The 22,117-nt window shown below is 42.9% G+C and overlaps 1 protein-coding gene across 1 annotated transcript in view; it reads right to left on the minus strand.

The window, feature by feature from the left end:
• Window positions 1-22,117, minus strand: part of VWA8 (von Willebrand factor A domain containing 8) — a 365,564-nt gene that overhangs the window by 43,807 nt on the left and 299,640 nt on the right. The window contains exons 38-39 of the mRNA XM_058684129.1: window positions 3,192-3,300; window positions 108-264 (exon numbers count right to left, since the gene is read on the minus strand). Of these exons, the coding sequence (XP_058540112.1) occupies window positions 108-264; window positions 3,192-3,300 (266 nt within the window). The remainder of the gene's footprint in view (window positions 1-107; window positions 265-3,191; window positions 3,301-22,117) is intronic.

The following is a 22,117-nucleotide window of genomic DNA, read 5'->3' on the forward strand; positions in this document are numbered from 1 at the left end:
CCGCTGCTGCATGAGGTGGAAAATCATGGGACGCGGGATCTACTCGGGGACCGCCGCCACACCACACCCCAGCAGCCGCCCTGCTCTCACTGCGGCGGCCCACTCACCGCTGCTGAAAGGCCTTCTGGCCCATCTCTCTGGCGGCTCTCTTCACCTCCTCGGGAACCGCGTCTTTCTCGGCCTCAGACACCTGGTACACCGCATGGCCCGCGTCCAGCCGGTAAGGACCTCCTTTGCCGCCCAGGCCTGCGGTGTCTCTTCCCCCTGGAAGGAAACCATGAAAGTCCAGGTGACAAGACTGATGGACCACAAGACAAAAGTCAGATCGTACCTTTAAAGCAGTCCTGTGAAGCATATGAATGGCACCCACTTAGTGATTAAATGTTCAAATGAGTTGTCTCCTGGAAACAAAGAGTTTCCCCCTGTTTAGGGTGCCTTTTGTCTTCTCTGTCCAGCCAAAGTTTACCCATATTTCAAGACATCTCGTCCGATGACTACCTCACAGGGATCACTCCTGGCCACTATTTGTTACCCTTTAATATTTATTTTTTCTTTTCTCACCAACTGTTAATGATGGGTGGGATTATATCTTACATAATTTTAAATCTTTGCACCTACAAGAGTGGCTTGGGCACCATAGATAACTTGGTATGTATTTGTCAACTAAATGAGCACCGCTCCTTGTCCCTTGCACGTTACCTTACTTTTCCTTAAAATAAGAGAAAGACAGCCAGGATATAGATCCAGTCAGCTTTAGACACTGTCAGCGGCAGGACAGCTTTCCAATATAAACCCAAGTCTGCATGCTTGTAAGTGTGTGTTATGTAATATTACAGAAACTGTTTGTGTTGTAAATATAAATTAAATGCCTAGAGGACCAGGTAGATAATACTATAAAAACTGGTGACGCCTTTGGCTAGCTAGAGCAAACTTGCCTTGTCTAAATACATTCAAATTCAAGTTATTTAAAATATCGTGTTGGTCCTCAAAATACATGTATTGGCTAGATTTGGCCTCTGGGCTACCTCTGTTTTATAATGATGAAAATACTAGTAATCAGTTTCTTTTGTTCACTCACACATAACTTGGGCACTCAGAAGAGAATTCAATATTGGGAGGGGCAGTGCAGTATCGCATCGTGTCGTATCGTATACCCGTATTATATAATACAACACTGTACAGTTAAGCGGACAGGCTGAATTTGAATCCTGGCTCCAATGCACTAGTCATGTGTCCTTGAAGGAAGTCCCTTAACTTCTCTGTGTCTCAGTCTCTTCATCTGTAAAATGGAGATACTAATACTACTTAACTTCTTGGGATTTTCATGAAGCTAAAATGCTTAGAACAGTATCTGGTGGAAAATATAGAAGTGGTTGCTCTTACTATTATTAATTAGACAACCTCTCATCACATAGAATGAGGTCATTTCTAAGTTTCACAAAGTGGAAATTTTGAAAGCTTTTAGGCTTTTGTTAAATTATGTTACATTGACCTTTTCCCCCTCGGAGCCTTAACTGGTATAATAAACTAAAAGTAAGAACTCAGCATGTACTGCTTCCCTGACCAAAGTCCAGGTAGGTCATTTCCTTTTGGAAGCACCATGACAACAGCCTATTAATTACAGTATGTTTACCCTTTGATTTGAGAATATCTGACTTCATTTTTATTTGGAAACTGATGGTGGAAAATTTCTTCTTAGATGGTGTGATTGCTGGTTCTCACTCAGCGACAGCCTGTAGGCAGAGGGGACCAGTAACTGGACAATGACGATGAGCTACAGAGGTAGAAAAGCTATTTCTGTGACCTGACTCCCTTCCTACAGGTTCTCCTTAGGCATGGGTGGATCATGATTAGAGCTTAACACCTCCTAGGTGCTGAGATGACAACCATTCAGAGGCTGGTGTGAGCAGTCAGCATGAGTCACAGGGGCCCTCAGGGAAGTCCCATGGGGGTGGAGAGGGCAACAGGGGGGAGCTCTTCATGACCTCTACTTCTGAGAGCCTTTAACTTGTATGACTTAAATGAAAACACTGGTCAGAGGTTCTAGACTTCAAGGCATCATCTTGAAGCTAATCTCAGGCAACTTAAATCAGCTCCTAAAGTATGGGGAGAACAAGAAAGGGAGGGGCTCAGATGATGAAAGAGGGATCAGGTGATTTGGGTCAGAACTCTGTTCAATGTGATTAACAAGCGAGACCCTCGGCTCCAGAGTAGTCCACTGCTGGGAAATGTACGTCGGGCCAGCTCATTTCACAACGCATTCCACATGGATTAAATCGTGCTGCGTTGACACTGATTTCGAGATCAAAGGACATTTCTAAAAATACCCTTTCTTTAAAGCTGATGCTTGATGAATAAACAGAACAGGCAAGAAGTCTATGGGCCTATTTGATAGCACATTGTCTCAGCACAGAAACCCATTTCCTCCCGAGGCTGTCAAGGCCAAGAGGCACACACCATCCTTCGGGAAGGAGAAGCATGGAGCTCGTGCCAACACGAGACAGATAAGATCAGACGGTGCACACACAGTCTGGCCCTATTCCTGAGGCCCAGCAGATGTGTGTGTCCAGCTGCCGCAGAGGAAAGAGGAAGGCAGCAGTCATGGGAACAATGCTCTCATCAGGCAGCCAAGAGGAAGGAACGGACCACGGCCATCAGTTCAAACTGCAGCCGACTCTCTTATCTCAAAATCCTGCATCCTCAACACACTCACTTCTGAGATGTGGAAGGCGAGGACCACTTCTTTTCCAAGTCAGCTGGTCAAGAAAGAATTTACTATAGATTGCTGGCATGATCCCAAGGGCATGGAATTTAGAAGGGGTTAACATTTTTAATGAATACATTCTTCAGACCAGGGCTTGTGCGCAGCACTTTACAATCGTGATTTCATTCAATCCTCACCACAACCTGGTAAGGCAGGTAGTATTTTCCAATTTACTGATGAAGCCACCCTGGGAGGGTCAGAATGGTCTCCCGTCACAAGGTGGCAGCATCTGTGGGGCTCCAAAGGCTAGAGCTTTGTCACGTGTTGATGTCACACTGGGACTCAGGGCAAAAGCACAGTCCCGCTGACTAACGGGGGAGGCAGAGAAAGGAAGAGGCCCCTGCACCTTCTCAGAGGTGGTGTGCATTCTACCTGGGCTTGTGAGGTTTTGGGAAGCTCGACCCAGGAGGATGCGGGTGCTACCAACCTGTTCCACCAGCCCAAGTATTCCCGCCCACGTGGGGCATGTTGTCTGGGTCCTCCTTCCCGTGTTTGGGGGAACTCACGTCTTCACCACTATCTCTGTTGATTGTTATCTACAAACGGAGAATTGAGACATTATCACTATCTCATGAGCAACCCCAGAGACTGCAGGACAGAAAGAAGAATAACCTCAGGCAACAGGACACAATAGATGCTGTTTAGAGTTTGGCAAACAACTTCATCAGATTTCACATCCATTCAGTTGGCAAGGAGACATTTGATTTAAAAAAAAAATTCTTTGAAAAAGCAAAAAAAGAAAAGAAACTGGGCTGAGTTGTAGCTTCAGAATTCTCTTGGGGCAGCACGTGCCTCGAGCAACCACACCAGGAACAACAAACACGAGCAACCACACCAGGAACAACAAACACCTTCGAGAAGCAGGGAAAGTGGATCTCACCAGAGACTGACACTCTCTGGACGGTTTAAAAGGATCACTGCCCAGCTGTTCCAGCTGAGTCTCAGCAGATACACATTTACCTATTTAATTTTCAAAGACATTCGATCCTTTTGAGAAATACTTTGTATAACACATGTGGAAAACAAAAATAGCAAATGTATCTGTGTGTGCTGCAGTGGTATATTAAAGTTATACACACAGAAACTAAAAACTGCTTACTTATTTTCTGGACCCTCTCTAATTTATTATGGTACTTTGTAGCTTTCCTAATTCACCTTTATTTTAATACAGGATTTACTATTCCTGCAATGGCAAACAGAGTAAGCTGCACTTTAGCCCTCTTCCATGATAGCCTGTGACTCACTGGTCCCTAATTTCACTCAGCACAGATTCAGCAAAAGGGCTGATAATCACCCAAGAATTCCAGTCGTACTAAGTTCATTCAGTGGATACCATTCCACAATAAAAAGAACTCAAAGCAGTCACACTTCATGAATCCTATGAGTCTGCTGTTAAATGTAATGGTTTTCAGGGCAGACCAAATCAAATATGCATTTATTTGTTCAAAAAGTCTTCTGGAAGATGTTCTGGCAGGACATCGTACGAAGTAGAAAGCCATGGAGGATTGGTCACTGCTCTCTAATTGCTGAGGGTAGAGCAGGGTGGGGCTTGCACCTGGACCAGAAGCATGATGCCAGATCAGTCTTTAGAGCTGACCCATTCCTTGTCAGTGCCTGGACTTTCATTCTAGATGTTGGATTAATGAAGGTAGGTGGGTAATATAGAGTCTTTGCAAGTAAAATGGCTATTAAGAATGAATTCAACATAACTTCCCTTGTCTATGTCCAGACTAGTTAATTTCAAATGTTAGACCATCGTAAAGAGATTTCTGCCAATAGCTTTGGCAGCATTAACAGGGTTTTGGCCACAATTTTAGCATACTTTAAGAAAATTCAGCAGCCGGGACAAGACAATTGATATGAATTCCACACACACAATCATGCTCTAAAAATGGGGGAAAGTAAATATTTTCTCCTTTTTAAAATTAAACTATGCAGAAAAGCTAGAAACATTCAGAGAACAAATAAACATTTAAAAAACTTTCCCAGAACTTGTCACCACCTTCTAACTTATCCAGAGGTAATATAAGAGATAAACAGTAGATTAAAATACTTACGAAGTATAAGAATTCTAGACCAGCGCTAATCAATAAAATTTTCTATGTTGATAGAAATGTTTACAGCTGTAGTGTGTAATATGGTAGCTAGTAGCCCAATGTGGCTACTGAGTACTTGAGGACCTGACGTTTACATTTTATTTAGTTAACTAAAAATTAAATTTAAATAGCCACATGTGGCTAGCGGCTTTTTCACTGGACAGCACAGCACAAGGACAAGCTTGCCTCAGCCCAGCAGATACTGTTTGGAGCACTTTGGAGCATTCTGTAGACGTTCTCCATGAGAAATGAGAAAAACAAGGAACATTTAAAAACTGGGATAGTGTTTTATTCTGTTTCGAATTTAAGAAATCTATATAAAAGCTATAACTAGCTGAGCCTGGGTGGCTCAGTTGGTTAAGTGTCTGACTTCAGCTCAGGTCATGATCTCACAGTCTGTGAGTTCGAGCCCCACATCAGGCTCTGTGCTGACAGCTCAGAGCCTGGAGCCTGCTTCAGATTCGGGGTTTCCTTCTCTCTCTGCCCCTCTTCCCGCTTGCACTCTGTCTCTCTCTCAAAATAAAATAAAGACATTAAAAAATATTTTTAAACCTATAACTACAGTCTAACAGGTTTTTTAAAAAACAAATACAATGGAACTTACATATTATTATTACTATAATAATAATAATATAAACTTTTTAAAAGATGCTTTGATTACAATATTATCACTGCTCAAAACAAATTATGGACTGCTTCTGGAAGGATCTACAGAGTCCATGACAGATTCTTCTTTAATATCTTTAACGGTGGAAAATATGTATTAAAACTAGGTTTGATTTTTAATAAACAGTAAAAGGATAGTTGGAGTTGATTTCTGGTATAAACTATTTTCTAACTTGCTATGTACCTGTTGGCAAGTCAATTGACTTCTCTGGCCCTCAACTTTCTCATCAGAACTAAGGGAGTTGAACTCAATGATTTCTGCCATTTTGCCTAGTGTTGAGATGCTCTGATTTCAGTGATTCCAAACCTTGTAAATAAGGTGATCAATCTGTGGCTTTAGTCAAAACAAGGTACACTTACACAGTGATGAGACTAGTTTGCTTATAAGAGTTGTGAGTCTTCTTTAGGCCAATTCTAAAAGATGAAGTTACAAAAATGGTCTCAGCAATGACAGCATTATTGGAAAAATTGTTCTGAATATCATTCTTCACTTTAGGGGTGTGTGTGTGTGTGTGTGCGCACGCGCATGTGTATTCAGGTATGTTGTTTAAAAATAAAAAAAATTCAGGGGTGCCTGGGTGATTCAGTCAGTTAAGCGTCCGACTTCAGCTCAGGTCACGATGTCACAGTTTGTGAGTTCCAGCCCTGCATCGGGCTCTGTGCTGACAGCTCAGAGCCTGGAGCCTGCTTCGAATTCTGTGTCTCCTTCTCTCCCTGCCCCTCCCCCACTTGTGCTCTGTTTATCAAAAATAAATGAACGTAAAAAAAAATTCAATAAAAAAACTTCAGAAGAGAAAAAGAAAGCAAATTCCTATGTGTCTAGTAACTTTAACAAAAATTAGTTATCTTCTTTAGATATTTCCTACAATCCAGATATTCTAGTGTAAGAGAATAGTCTTTAATTTTTTTATTATTTTCTTTTATTTGAGAGAGAGAGTGCAAGTGGGGAAGGAAGCAGAGGGAGAGAGAGAGAAACTTAAGCAGGTTCCATGCTCAGCATGGAGCCTGATGTGGGGTTCGATCCCACAACCTGGGATCATGACCTGAGCCAAAAGCAAGAGTCTGATGCTCAACCAACTGAGCCTTGAGAACAGTCTTTTAAGAACAAATACTAAAAATGATGGCACAAGATAAAAGGAAAAGCCCTGCAAATTGTCCCTTTGTGACCTCCGAAATCATGCTCTTGGAGTTGCAAAGACACTCAATCAAAATGGGCCATCATGGAGGCAGAAAATTGGCTATGAAATTCCCGGGGAGAAAGGAACTGGTATGTTCTTTGCCGCCTGTGTCTTCCCAGGCCATCTGCTGGGAAAGGGAGATGGCCTTGCGTACATTGCTAAGAAGACAGCCATACACCAATCCCAAGTGGGAGTCTAGAGATGCTTCAAATTTGACAAATTCTTAACAATAATTATCAGCCCAAACGTGATTTATTCCAGAGAAATACATACCACAAAATTCCAGGACACTTGCTTAAAAAAAAAAAAAGGCATTTTGGGAAGTTTATCTAATTTTGTGTCACTTTATGAATGCTTTTAGACTCACAGGAATATATTTCTCTAGCACATCTGCCAAGGGGTTTTCAAAGGCATTTTAGGGCATCTCTTACATGAATTGACAATGATTCATAAAAAGTACAAGGCAGGAAGTCTAGGTCAGTCCAACCCAGGACAGAAACTGAAACAGATACTTGGGAAGGCCTATCATTTGAGGAAGCTTGTCTCCTGGGGACAGACATGTGTCATGGAGCCACTGGTCATTCTGAAAGTTGATAAACTACTGAATACTTTGAAGTTTGTGTTGAGGATTTGGAATACATTTCCTATGAGGGATGGTTTCACCTAGAAAGAGCTCAAGTAAATCATTCCAATTACTGAAATAGACATTACTATATTCATTAAATGGATCAAAATTTCCCCCAAACCACAAATATCATGGCCCCTTACAGCTTTTGATGCAAACTGATGCATGTGCCAAGACCTCTGATGTGTTTCTCACGGCTGACACAATCTACTTCCGTTTAGGGAAGTGTGCTGTAATCCTAAAAGCTGTAATCCTACGAGTCCTCTTACATATGAATTAGATTGGAAAAAAACCATGAATCTTGTAACATATAACTCATAAAAATGTTCCAGAGTAAAGCAACCCAAAGTCAGAGCAGGAAAGGGACATGACTCACTAAAACCTTGTAATTCTGGGCAAGGCTCATATATTTTAGGCTCCTCCTCAAGTTCAGGATTTTTAAAAACCATCAGTAAAATGATATAAATAGTCAGATTATAATGCTGGAAGAAGAGTTAACCCTTGGAGGTATGACTGGCCACCATAGCTGATTCTCATTTTCCAGCGGGAGACTAGGTGGGGCACAGCAGATATTTCTAGCTGCCTGCCCAACACCCATCCACTCCCTCTTTCTTCTTTTTAAACGGGAGTCAGATGAATCATTGTTGACTGGGATTAAACATAGCATTCCCTTTTGCCAGTGCCTAGTTTAGGGAAAAGCATGAGACCTGAGATGGAAGAGAAAGTCTATCAGGAGGTTTCTGGGAAAGATCTTCCTCCCACGTAAAAGGAGAGCTCTCTCGCTGCCCCGGATGCACTGCCCTTCTCTGCCCTGGAACATGCACGCACTTGCTGCCTTGGGAAACAGAGTCAGGATGTGATGCCCAGAGCTGCAGCCTACATCTGATAAACCATGTGGAAATAAGTCGAAAGTGGCAGACGGAAGGATGGAGGAGCTAATGTCCCCAAATGGCACTGTTGAGCTGCTGAACCAGCCCGGAGTCATGTAACTCTGGTCTTCCACATAAGCAAATCATAAATGTCCTTATGGTTTAAGCTACTGTCAGTTGGGTTTTCTGCTACTTGGAGTCAATTGCACGCACATTAATAAATTCATATGTTGAAGGATGAATGACGGGCAGCAGGGCGGAAGCTATTGTCCTGACCTTTTGGAGGATGTCCTATTTCTAACAAGAAGACATTATTTGCATTCTTGCAAAGAATCAAAATTGTCAAAATTGTCATAATAATATCAGCACAGAAATCCTACTTAATATAGTTGCCTACAATTTTCTTGATTGATTCACAGGCAACTGAATGAACGGATTTATTCATTCTCTTATGCCAACATTTCTGGGTATGTTTATGGTACATCTGCTATTTACTGGGACACAGAGATACATGAAACAGGATCTTTGCTTCTAGAAGGATACTTATAAAGGGGAACAAAGTCACAGCACAGGGTGATACAGGCCATAATAAGGCACTGAGCATACTAGCCTAAAACATATTACTGTCTGAGGTTATTCTTACAGATTAGAAATTGCCTTGATAGACACAATGATAGACACATTACTATGTCTTGAGGAATGATGATGGTCTTTCATATGAAGATAACTGGCTTAAAAAAAAAAGGTGACCCTCACCTAATTTTCATAAATAACATGTAGCTTCTATAATGAAATGCATGACAAAGATCCCTTTGTCCATAGGTACCTTCTATGGGTTTCAATTTCAATCTCTGGCAAGCCATCAACTTTGAAGAAGTTATCTTCAGTTCTTCCCTGGCTGGTGGCAACATTTGCTTTCAAATACTCAGTGACCCCTCGCCTTCTTTAATCCCTGTTCATTCTCACAAAGCAGGGAAGGGCCTGATTTTTGCTCATTGATGTTAAGAAATTACACTATAGCTGATATACATCCATACTGAATAACCCCAAAGGGTATTCACATTTTAAGTGCCTTTGTCCCTAATTGAGAAATTAGGTCTTTCTTTTGTTTGAAAGTCTAGGAAGAAGCAAATAGGCAGAGGTGGCAGGTGAACATATGGGGCAAGGGTGGGGTTATACTAAGTCTGTTCCCTGGCCCTGAAGACAAATGCCTCTTAGGGTGATTGTAATACTACATGTAAGACACAGACTAGGTGGTCTATGGTCTTATCTTGTAGACACTCTTGCTCTGATGGGGTGGGTGGAGTCTTCTGGCATAGAAAGGGTTCCCGTCCTTTCTCATGGGCTTTTTCAAGCCAACGAGCAGCTCCTTTCTCCTGACTGTGGGCTGGACCACTTGGCCCACCTCCCCAGACTCAACCAAACTCTGTCTTACCCTCCTCCTTTCTGCTTGACCACTCCTAGAGACTTGGGTGTATTTTGTTTTCCGGCATGAGTGTTGTGCTTGGTAAGTATTTTTAAACATTTGAAATGATAATCTAAAACATCTCTCTTCCTCTATCTGATATGATGTTCTGGAACACATACCTATATATATCCTATGTTATTTCTTTATCTGAGTTTACAGTTTCTGATAAAGAACTTTCTCACTGAAATGCCCCTCTTCACTAAGTCTATTATTATGCAACAAAAATACCCAGTCTGATTAAAATAAATGACACTGTAAAGATTTCACAGCTTCGGCTAAAAGGGGGGGGGGGCACGTATCAGTTTACTATTTTATTTTACATTTCATTACCCGACAGCAGTAGTTGGCACAGTGGCTTATACGTACATCCTTAAACATAATAGATGCTTAATAAATATGTTAAATGCACATGTGTGAGGCTGCTCGCAACAGAAATGAGTTTAATCTTCTGTGTACAAACCTCTCCACAATAAGCTGTCAGCTGGGTGTCTGCTGGGACTCTTCCTGGCTCCTTCCTGCCAGCCTCTAATTGGCAAATAGCACAGCAGGGTTCAGCCATGGGCAACAGACAGCCGTCTCCTCATAGAGGCAGGAAACACATGGCCCTGTGGGCTCGGGGTTGTTCCTAACTCCTGATCCTGCACCTCCCTCCGCTTGACTCTGATCCCTGCAAGGCCTCAGCTCAGTTTCTGGCTGGACCTGTCACTGGGCCTGGGATGACTCCCTGTCGTGGGTAGTGGCCTCCTTGCTCTCTGACCCAGATAGAGCTCTTTGAATGGCCTTCCAAAATAAAATTACAAGGTTGCAGAATCCATCCAAAGCAACCTCTCACTTTACTTAGAGTATTTATTCATCTCTTTCTTCTCTTTAAATTCAAATAGAAACAAAAGATGAGGAAAACTTAAAAAAAAATGTTTATTTATTTATTTTGGGGCACTTGGGTGGCTTAGTCAATTAAGCATCTGACTTTAGCTCAGGTCATGATCTTGGAGTTCCTGAGTTCAAGCCCCACGTCAGGCTCCATGCTTTCCTGCTCATGTTCTCTCTCTCTCTCTCTCTCTCTCTCTCTCTCTCTCTCTCAATAAATAACGAAATTAAACTGTGTAGTTTATTTGGTTATTTTGAGAGAGAGAGAGAGAGAATGAGGGAGGAAGGGAGGGGCAGAGAGAGAGAGAGGGAGAGAGAAAGAATCCCAGGTAGGCTCCAGCTGTCAGCACAGAGCCTGACACGGGGCTCGATCCCATGAACCACGAGATCATGATCAAGAGTTGGACGCTTAACCGACTGAGCCACCCCGGTGCCCTGAGATGAAGGAGGCTTTTGGAAAATGTGAGAATATGGAACGCACATGAGGGAATTGGGAGGATGTTTCATGGGAAAAGAGGCTGTAGTTACAAACAAATCTTTAAGGGAAACCAAATGTTGTTATCATTGTGCGTAGGTGAGTGTCAAAAACACATGTTGAGAAACCACAAATAATTGGCATGGCGGCAGTTGCCTGGCACGGAAACGCACCCCCTCCTGCTGCCACCTGCCAGCACATCCAGTGATCTGAGCGTCCTCACGGAATCAAGTGCTAATTCAATTCAGAGACAGCAGAGGCAGGGCAAACCGTCAGGTCTTTACATGTTCCACCCTTTCTATTTTTGCCTCTTTTGTTTTCAGGAGGCTTCGACAGGTTAACATTCAACACTAGAGTAAATTCAAGCCCGGTCGTCCGATGTCCATAGCCAAGGCAAAGGTTAGTGATGCAAGGTCACCTCAACTACAGCAAATCGTGCGCAGCTGCTTTGGTTTTGTTAAATATGAGAGGTGGTCCTGGCGAGAGACAGCTACTGCCGTGGACTTTTATCATTACTGCCGCGAAGTGATCTCTCGTGCCATTTCCTGGCCAGGTGATTTCAGTCTTAGACCGAACTTTTGTGTTCTAAGACACACCATCTATTTAGCAATTTTTAAAGCTATTGTGCTTTCCATGTCAACAGGATTCTCTGAGGTGCTGTGTAGCTAAGGAACCGGAAGGATGGATAGAAAAGCCATTCCTACCACTGAGTGGTTAGAAGAAGCAAAAGGGGCTTTTAATATGACCTACGTTCTAAAAGTTCTTGGAAGCAATGGTCACAGCCTCATGCAAATGCACTTGACATAGGAATTCTCTGAAAAGAGGAGCGCTTAGTGAATCAGTGCTGGCAGGTCCTTATAGCATACTTCCTGTGGAGTATCAAACACTGGCAACCGGTTTTCCATTTTCTTTGTTTCCGCTGAAGTCGCATTCTGCCGATTATTTCTTCCAGTTATCCTGCAGACAGGCTCCACATCTCAGGCTCTCATAATGTTTCTATGGTATTGCCTACTGCCGTTTACCCTGGGCTTCCTTGACCTTTTCCTCAGGCACATGCGGTTCCTGTGGAACCTGCGCTGTGACATCTGGCAACGCATCGTCCTTTGCTTCCAACAGGACCAACATTCTCACACACTTTGACAGCCACTCTGGGCCAGAAGCAGTCATCAGAATGCAAAATCAACGGCACCAAGAGAGGCCAGAGAGAAATAAGCTGCACGCGCTGCATACACACAAAACTCAGGATGCGGTATTATGTTGCTCATTCGCTGGGCGCTTATGGTTTGGGGCTCTAAGGCTCACTGAGCAAGGGAACATTCCAGGCTGCTGCACTAGCTCAAATGGGCTGAGAGTGTAGAACACTATGTGGAACCTGGGCAAAATACACGTTAAGTGATTGTGATGTGCATTTTTGTGATAGTACGTTTTTAAAAGAAAAGATTTCTTTAAGTGATAAATAGCATTGCAATGAATCGGCACTTGGGGCATATTGGAATGTGTGGCCAGACAGGTAAACTGGTGTGGATTCTATGCTGTGGCCATGCACTAACCTGTGTGTATCGTCTTCTGCAGCTGGCACAGCCACTGTGGCCATTTCAAAGCTGCAGGGCAGCTCCAGTGGTGTATATGCACAAGAGTATATAATTCTGATAATATATAATCCTGATGATTGCTCTCCTGGAACTTAAGGAGGCAGGTTGCAAAGCAGGAGCTTTGGGGCAGGAGAAAAGAATACGATTGGCTTTTGCTTTATGAAACATTCTTTTAACTTGACTTGTGCTGGCGACATGAGCAATAGACTAAGAACGCTAAGCACCGACAGGTAAGGCTTATGAGATTTCAGGCATAGTTATAGGACACAAATTATGTTATGTTTCATCGATACTGAGCTACATGGTAATTAGACACAAACAAATGATTCCTATAAGGGCTATAATTAATTAGGGGCTGATATCATCAAACACGAGTTTGCCATTTTCTTTGTGTTAGTTTTCCAGTTTTTTCAACAGTGTGAATCTGTCAGTTTCCCATTTATACCCCAAACTCCTATGCCCCAAAAGACAAAAGCCCTGAATGCTTTCCCAACAAGTTCCCTGTGCTCCTGTCTCCCGTGGTTCCCCCTCTCTCCCTGCACCTTGCTCTGTGCCCCAGATCTAAAGATTCCTCCAGTGGGCCTGGAGGCCGACGGCAGAAGGCAGCACGGACTCCGGAGCCTGAAGCTGTGTATGTTCCAGGGGTGCCGCAACAGGGTCCCAGGAAATGAAGGGAATCACAGGGAAGGGAGAGGAGGGAACACTGTAAAGACTAAGTTAACCTGGGGCCTTGGGGCTGAACTGGGGTGAGCGGGGTGGCAGCCAGTCCTTCCTCTGTGCCTTCCCGGTGCCGGTACTGTCTTCTATTCATGAAATTAATTGTTCATGACACTTAGGAATGTTTTCATGTCGGTCTCCATCCTCTGACATCATTGTCTTCCGGGTCCTCACACAGTGTGGTGTTCTAGTTGTGCAGCCATGCGAGGTAGCCTAACACAACCCTGGTTTTAAGAAATGTATTTTAGGGGCGCCTGGGTGGCTCAGTCGGTTAAGCGTCCGACTTCAGCTCAGGTCACGATCTCGCGGTCCGTGAGTTCGAGCCCCACGTTGGGCTCTGTGCTGACCACTCAAAGCCTGGAGCCTGCTTCCGATTCTGTGTCTCCCTCTCTCTCTGCCCCTCGCCCACTCATGCTCTGTCTCTCTCTGTCTCAAAAATAAATAAAACGTTAAAAAAAATTTAAAAAATGTATTTTATATCCCATTTTTTACTTGCTTTGAATGATTTTTTTTCTGATGTTTATTTATCTTGAGAGAGAGAGACAGAGAGAGAGAGAGAGAGAGAGAGCAAGCGCAGGAGCAGGGGAGAGGCAGAGAGAGAGGGAGAGAGAGAATTCCAAGCAGGCTCCACAATGTCAGCAAAGAGCTCAATGCAGGGCTCGAACCCAGGAACCGGGAGATGATGACCTGAGCTGAGATCAAGAATTGGATGCTTAACCAACTGAGCCACCCAGGCGCCTCACTTTTGTCTTACTCTGACAGGCTTTAATGTCGCTTTTGGGGATGAGTAAGTTTAATGTAGAGAATGGGCTTGGGCATGTGTAACAGAGATTTTAAACGAAGCAAAGTGTCCAAGAGGAGGTACGAGGTGTCTGGGGGGTTGGGGGTCCCCAGCCCAAGGAGCACGGGCTGAAAGCTGAACTGGAATTTCAGCCCAGTGGGGCTCCAAACTCGCCGTGTGATACTCATCAAGTCATTTAACTTTTCTGGGCCTTAGTCTTCTTGTCTTCGAAATGAAAAACAAGACGAAATTCTTTCTAGCTCTAAGTTCTTTACGTGGGCCCTTATCTACATTTATCTCTAGTTCTAGTTTATAAGAAATATAAGCTGTCACCAGGGATCAATTTGACAAAAGCCAGTTAAGTGTAAAGAATACTTTGATACAGTCACATAAACGCTAGGCTCTTCTTCACATCGGTTCACTAAGATTTTAAAATTAAAAAAAAAACATTTTTTGAGAGGCAGCTTGATGTCATGGAAAAACCATTTTACTGGGAAATAGAAGGCTGACTTTTGATCCTGGTTCTGGTACTAACTGGTGGAATGGTTTTGGCTAAAGTTACTTATTTTCTCTTAGCTTTCTGTACCCAGAAAAGGAGGGGGGGTGGTGACTGGCAGACATGTAATTCAAGTACACTACATAGTTCTTCTGTCTGATAACATTTTACATAGTTAGTAGAACATGGAACCTGAATGATGGTCTAACCCAAATTCCAGCACAAGTTTGCTGGGGGAGGCATGTATCACACAGCAGGGACAGGGAGATGTGGACTGTGCGTCACGGAGTGGGATGGGAAAGCGTGAGAGTGTCAAACTTGAACTCCCGTGGCTGAAGTGAAGAGATAATACTTAAAATGGAAAAATCAAGAAGAAACATGTTATTGAGGGATAATGAGGGCAAAAAAATAAGTCAGCAAAAAGAGTTTAAAGTGTTTGTCTCTGAACCATTTTTCACAAGTTTTTTAAATTTGATTTTAAAATCTATGTACATATATATAGCTTAGATGAACCTTCAGTTCCCTCCTTTTCCTCCTTTCCTGTCAGACTGTCTACCTGCCTGGAGTAGTTTTCAGCAAGCAAGGACTATGAGCCAGACCCTCTGCTAGAGGCTAAGGATACAAAGACCTGTGACCCAGTTTTGTACCCTGGGGAGATTTCAGCCTCTGTGCTCATCAATCATCGCAGAGAGTGGGTGGAGCCCCATGCCGGTGGAGGGTTGGGGGTAAGCACAGTGTGTTAGAACATACTGGAAGGGCTCCTAAGACTGAGGGTCAGGAGAACTATTAGGGGAAGTTTCCTGGAAGAGGTAATGCCCAAGGAGAATCTTGAAGGAAGTGTAAGGAGGCTGGAGATTTCAGGCAGTAGGGGCGCTGGATTGAAAAACAAGGGGGGTTACATGATAGCAGCCTTGGAGAGCCCTTTGTTCATGCTAATACAGCTCTTGCTGAGCAGCCAGGACCATCCACCTGTGTAATACATATTCATGAGGATTATGATGATGAAACACCTCCTCCTAAAGTCCACCCATTCTGCCAAGTCTAAGTTGAATAAACGAATCTGAGCACACACAGGTTTACGTGAAAATCCTACTGACCAAAGAAGTTAGGGCTCATCATCACTCCTACCTACACTTATTCTCCTTTATTGAAGAACATCAGGCAGGAATGTATATATAGTTGTGGAATCAGTTCACCCGTATTCAGTATGTACATTTAAATAAACAAACAGGGGCGCCTGGGTGGCTCAGTCGGTTCAGCATCCTACTTCGGCTCAGGTCATGATTGCACGGTCTGTGAGTTCGAGCCCAGTGTCAGGCTCTGTCCTGACAGCTCGGAGCCTGGAGCCTGCTTTGGATTCTCTGTCTCCCTCTCACCCCACTCTGCTCTTCCTCCGCTCGCGCTCTGTCTCTCTCAAAGATAAATAAACATTAAAAAAATAATTAAAAAAAATAAACAAATAGCCTAACTGAGTCTCTGAGCATGGATAAACACTTAGAATTTTTACTATGTGAAACTCCTCCTCCCTGCCTCTCTTCCCCGTAATCACACCGTGCTGCAGTAGTACACAGTGCACTTGTTGTTGCTGTGGGTTTGCCTCTCTCTATTTAGAGAAAATCCAATCTAAAAGTATAGCTATTTAACTGCACCCATGTTAGGAATGTGGGGAAGCAGTACGGTGCATCACAGTAGCCTGAGAAACTAGGTGACCTGAGTCCTGGTTCTAGGTCTCTGGTCTCTACCTATGAGCTGTGCAACAGTGGGCAAGATTCAAACTTTTAGAACCACAGTGTTCTCCTCTCTTAAATAGGAAGAAGTACACATGCCTTCCCGGAGTTCTTGTGAAGTTCAAACAAGGTGTGAAGCAGTTGTGTGACTCCAGGAGACGTACTCGCTGTCTTTGGACTTCAGTTTCTGCATCAACGGAATGAAGGGGGTGGATTCAGACCTGATCCCTTATGTCGTTTATGTCTATGTCTATGTGGGTGTCTATGCAAAGACGCTTTCCCAAAATGTAAAGTCCCATTCAAATATGTGAGGCAGTTGAGACGTATTGTTATTGTTCCTAAATAAAACAGACGAGAAGGGAGAATTCGTTCTCTTTTTTAATACGCACTTTTAGGAATTCCTGCCATTTCGCTGGCTTCTTCATTTGTTAGGGTTCTTTACGAGCACCAACCGCCTGAAATCATGGAAGGAAGTGAAGTTGCCTTGAATGAGAATGTGGAGTGAAAAGGGCAGTGGCCCAGGAAACAAAACAGCAGACAAGACTGAGAGGAAGCAGAGAGGCAGGCAGGAAGCGAGGGGGAGACTGTGACTATCATGAAGCCAAGGGAAGACTGAGCTTCAACTCTGAGTATGCGGAGTTCAGAGCAAGTGAGGGCTACATAGGGTGATGACCGAGCAAGGCCCATGGAATTTAGCAACATTGAAGGTCCTTGTGACTTTAGCGAGAGCAATTCTGTAGATGGGGAGGAGGGGCCAGAATTCATGTGAGAAGGAGAGAGGAATGAGTGGAGGTCTGGAAGTAGAGTCAGTGCATGGAAATGATTCTTTTAAGAGGGTTTGCTGTGAAATGGATTAGAGTTCTGCAGATTAGAGTTCGAGTACTAGCAAGTAAGATCTGTGGGGTCCAGAGAATATTAGAGCAGGTTTCAATGCTGATGAGAAGGATCCGAAGGGAGAGAGAAGGAGGATACCTGAGAAAAAGGAGTCACAGGACGGAGCCATGTACCCGAGAAGGTGGGAGGTGAGGCAGGTACATCTGCAGATGGGCTTGCTCATTTGAGCTTGGGAAGTTGGAAGAGCTGCATTCTGGTGGCTTCTGTTATACTTGGGAAGCATGAGACTAGAATATTGCCTGAGAACCTGGGAGAGAGTAGCTTCAAGTTTGAAGAAAGTAGAGACTGTATGAAAGTCATTATGGAGATTAGGCTGAAAAGACTTTTTTTTCATCTCAAAAGAATTTTAAGATTTCCAAATATGATCCTTTAAATGGGAGTTTTGTGGAGTATAACCATCTGTTTGGAGATTGAGTATTAGACAGATATGTTGGTTGTGGAAAAAAGATAAGGAGGCTAGATTAGTGAAATCTAAAGCTATCATTTGGACAAACTGCAAATATCTGGCCATGAGGAGAGCGATCCTGCAAATGCTTCCTTCTAGAAGTTGTTCCTTCCTGAATTTCCCAAACAAAAAATGCTTTTCTTCCTCTGGGCTCTTGCAGCACTCCTTCACTATACTGTCCTTCCTCTGTGCCGTAACGATCTGACAACACATGTGTGTCCCTTCCACATGCCAACCTCTAGGTACTTTAAAAGCAAAAGCCCACGTGCCAAAGCTTAACTGTACAGCGCATCTTTTAGTACATGTTTGCAAACTTTGAAATGGTTACATAATCAAGAGGAAATGGTATCTGATGTATACAAACTGGCCTTCTACATGTTGGAGAAGACTCTCATGGCATTAAGTCAGGTATCTTTGTAAGAACAAAGGATTTCCAGAAACAGCAACATAACAAATGGGTGGGCCACACTTGGAAGCAATGTGCTCTTTACGTGGGCCACATCTCTGCTCCATTTTACAATTTCAAGAGCCTGATGCAGCCTCGCGAAGAAAATTCAAGGAAATGAAACAACTCCCTCCCCCTGCTCCTATTCTTCTAAGATACAAAAGACAGATAATTATCTAAATTGTTTCTCAATATGAACAAAATGGAAAAGTGACCTTTGAGTCTGTGACAGAGTCTATTCACGTCAGTGTTTTTAGCAGAAGCAAAGCCATGTCCAGGCTTCGAGAATGCTCACAGGAGCCAACTTTTGTTCTCCCTCATGTTACATAGACCATAAATAAATAGGCATAGTTTAGCAGGCGGCCAGACCCGAATGGCTCATACTCACTCCCGGGGAGTGATAAAATTCTCCTGCTGGTAGACTTACATAAACGAAGATGCAGTGAATTTTTTAAGGATATTCCCTTTGCTCAATAAACCTGAATGCTTTAAACTTGAAAGATAGCTTGACTACAAGGGAAAATAAATCAATGTGGCAAGAAAAAGTAATCATTCAAAGTGCTGGTAGATTAACTGAAACATATAAGAGATCAAATTCAGTGATTTAAAAATCATATGCTTGCTAGTTAAAAATCTCCCTTTCTAGTTTTCTGCCTATTTTAAAACACACCAGAGGAGCTTTCTCTAGTGATTTGGCCATTTCATGCTACAACTGGAGCTTCTGTCTTGTTTATATTCAAAATAGAAGGTAGAGTGAATTTCAGAATCCGAGGCTTCTTATAGATTTGTCTATTGGTTGGTGGCAATTATTGCCAGAGAACAAATTAATCCAGTTGATCATTCTGATGATGATGAAAATCTTAGATTTGGGGGGAAAGGGGTATTTCTAATTTATTGGAGCAAAGTATCCAAATAGTTAATTGCTTTATTCTTATGTTTTAAAAGAAAAAAAAAATACGCTGATGATACCAGAATTAAAATTAAAAACTTAATAAAAAACAAGAAAAAAACCCCCCACAAAAACAAAGAGGACAAAATAAACAAGAACAGGTTGGAGGAAGCAGGAGGGAAACGGTCTGAGAAGTCCTCCTATCCAGTCTCTATCTCTGATAACTACTGAGTTTATCAACAGCTTGTGGATACTGAACAGCACACGTTCCATTCTAAAGAACCCTCATTCTTTCCCCCAAGTTATACATGCATACTTAAAAAAAATCTCAAGCACCAGCTTGAATGAAGACAAAGGATAAGGAGGCATAGCAAGGGGAGGGGGAGGTTTGTTGTTGTTTGTGGACAAGATACAGATAAAAGGGTGGGGGGGGGCATTTTCTGGGGGAAAGTATATACCAGAGTGTAAAAGTAAAGTAATAATTACAGTTCTTTTAGAAAAAAGGTAATATTAAATATTCATAAAGCAAAACCAGTGCCAACTACAATATTAATTTTATGATGAACAATTAGTTTTCAAAGCATTTAGAGATGACTGGTTTTTAAGAGAATTACAATGCCAAAGTCAGGTAGATTATTTCGCTTTGGAATCTCTTTAGAAATTTAATTTTTGGGGGACCTGCTTAGGGTCACACATAGAAGGTCAAGTTTGTCTGGAATTCTGAACCTCCTTATCTGTATTGGCTCAGCTTTTTTGAAAAGAGTTATTATAACATCTATATACTAGTGAGGGGCCAGTACTGCTGTGGTGCTATTAGTTTTAAGATGGCTGTTATGTTCTCTTACTATTTAATTTTTTTTAACTTTTATTTATTTTTGAGAGACAGAGAGAGAGAGAGCCAGAGTGTGAGCCGGGGAGGGGCAGAAAGAGAAGGAGACACAGAATCTGAAGCAGGCTCCAGGCTCTGAGCTGTCAGCACAGAGCCTGATGTGGGGCTCGGACTCACAAACTGCAAGATCATGACCTGAGCCAAAGTGGGATGCTTAACCAACTGAGCCTCCCAGGTGCTCCATGTTCTCTTACTATTAAAAGAAAGCAATTTCCATCAATCTTGGGAGATTCTGAACATGGGATTGATATCTCCCCTGGCAACTTCAGGATCTTAGGTGGTGAGCTAGACAAGCTAATTTGTATTCACACTGTGTAGTGTTCTAGAATGCATTATAGATTTATAATGCAAAGAAGACTTTTATTTAAAAAAGCAGCAAGTGGGAGGGGTGGGCAAAATCTTTTCTTGGTATGCAAATGTCTTATATGATCTTATGTTCTGGATTTATATTTCCAAAATACCAGAGGAATCCTACAAAACTGCATTCTAAATAAAATAGAACAAATGGAAATAAAATGACTAATAACCAGTTTATCATATGTCCTGCTGTGTGGGGACAGTTCCAGTTAATGCCTGCTGTGCCAGGGTAATTATTAATAGCACCAATTTAGTCTCATAAGTGGAATTATACAATCATCCTGTAATAACTGAGGATTGTACATATAACCTAGCCCCTTGGAGGAGTTTATGACTCCATTTGAGTATTGAATTAAACTGTTTCTGGACAGCAACTGCCAAGGGTCATACTGGATTATACATGTCTTGCCATTTGATAGAACAATGTGTATGTGATTGTCTATCTTTGTCTATACATATCTGTTTATTCCAGGCTCATATTAATAGCAGGTTTTTTTTGAATGCAGAAGTTTTTGAATTTTGAAATAAAAAAATTTAAAGTTTTAAATTTGTCTTCAAAATTTATAGACAAATTTTCTGGTATGTTTCTTACAGTGCCTCTTTATGAAAAGGTAATAGAAAATTCCAGCTTTTTAAGATAATGCTATAGGCTCTAGACTAAGGTGGTCTGACAGCTTTTGGCCACTCAGCCCCAGATGCCACTCAGCCTCAGACCAGTCCTGCCGCAGGTCCCTTCTCTTTTTCCACTTGAAGTCTTAACCAACCTTCTGACTTTTTCCTTGGGAACAAGCCCCAACCTTGAATCCCTCGTCTCGTAACCAGGCTCCAGTTCCATTTCCTACTGTATGAACCTCTGCTTTGGTTCCTTGACTTGTCCTTTCTCTGGAGTTTTAGGGATCTCTCTGCGTGATCTTGAACCTTTCCTACCTGGACTCCCAGCCATTGTTAGGCACCACACTCCTGACTCTACTTTGCTTGTGCTGACTGTAAGGTTAGACATTCAGAACTTGTCACCTTTGAAGAGCTGGAATCTGGTGCATTGCCTGGAGCATAGTAGATTCTCCACAAACAGTTGTTAAGTGAATGAAGGATGGATGAATGCTGCAGCTTCTTCTTGTTGACTGAGCCTGTGTTTCCTTACAAGGGCCACTTCCACCCTGGCTCTCTCCATCGTTAACTGGGCTCTGGGGTGCTTGGGTGGCTCAGTTGGTTAAGTGTCCAACTTCAGCTCAGGTCCCTATCTCACAGTTCGTGGGTTCGAGCCCCGCATTGGGCTCTGTGCTGGTAGCTCAGAGCCTGGAGCCTGCTTCAGATTCTGTGTCTCCCTCTCTCTGCCCCTTCCTGGCTTACACACTCTCTCTCTTTCTCTCAAAAATAAATAGACATTAAACAGGGCTCAGGGAGCTAATGTTGTTTGTATCTATTCCTCTTGCATGAGACAAGACAGACACAGAGTTTAAAGGATGCCGGGGCCCGGGTGGTTGGCTGGTCCCTCACTGGGCTGCTGCTGTGTCGGCTGAGGCAGTGTGAGCAGGGCTGAGGTTCACACCATGGTCGTGTTGCCAGCTCCAGGCATGGGAGGACAGCCTAGAGAAGGAGGCTCTGTTTTTCCCCTAACTGGTTTGTCCAGAGATGGCCCTTTGGCAATCCATCCTCCCTGTGGGAAAACCTCTGTCCACTTGTATACAGTGGACCAGGTGTGCTGGAAGAGGCTCTCTTAGGGCTCTCACTTCCACGAAGAAATGTTTGACCCGAGTTTTGGCAAGGGCAGCTCTTAAGGAACAAGCACGTGTGAAGGAGTGAGTCTATTATCTCCTTTTCTTGCTTCTTATCATAGGTAAAACCTGACTGCTTTGTTGGAAAGTTCATAAAGATAG

This window comes from Neofelis nebulosa, chromosome 1 (genome assembly GCF_028018385.1).
Source record: "Neofelis nebulosa isolate mNeoNeb1 chromosome 1, mNeoNeb1.pri, whole genome shotgun sequence".
NCBI classification, from domain to species: Eukaryota; Metazoa; Chordata; class Mammalia; order Carnivora; family Felidae; genus Neofelis; species Neofelis nebulosa.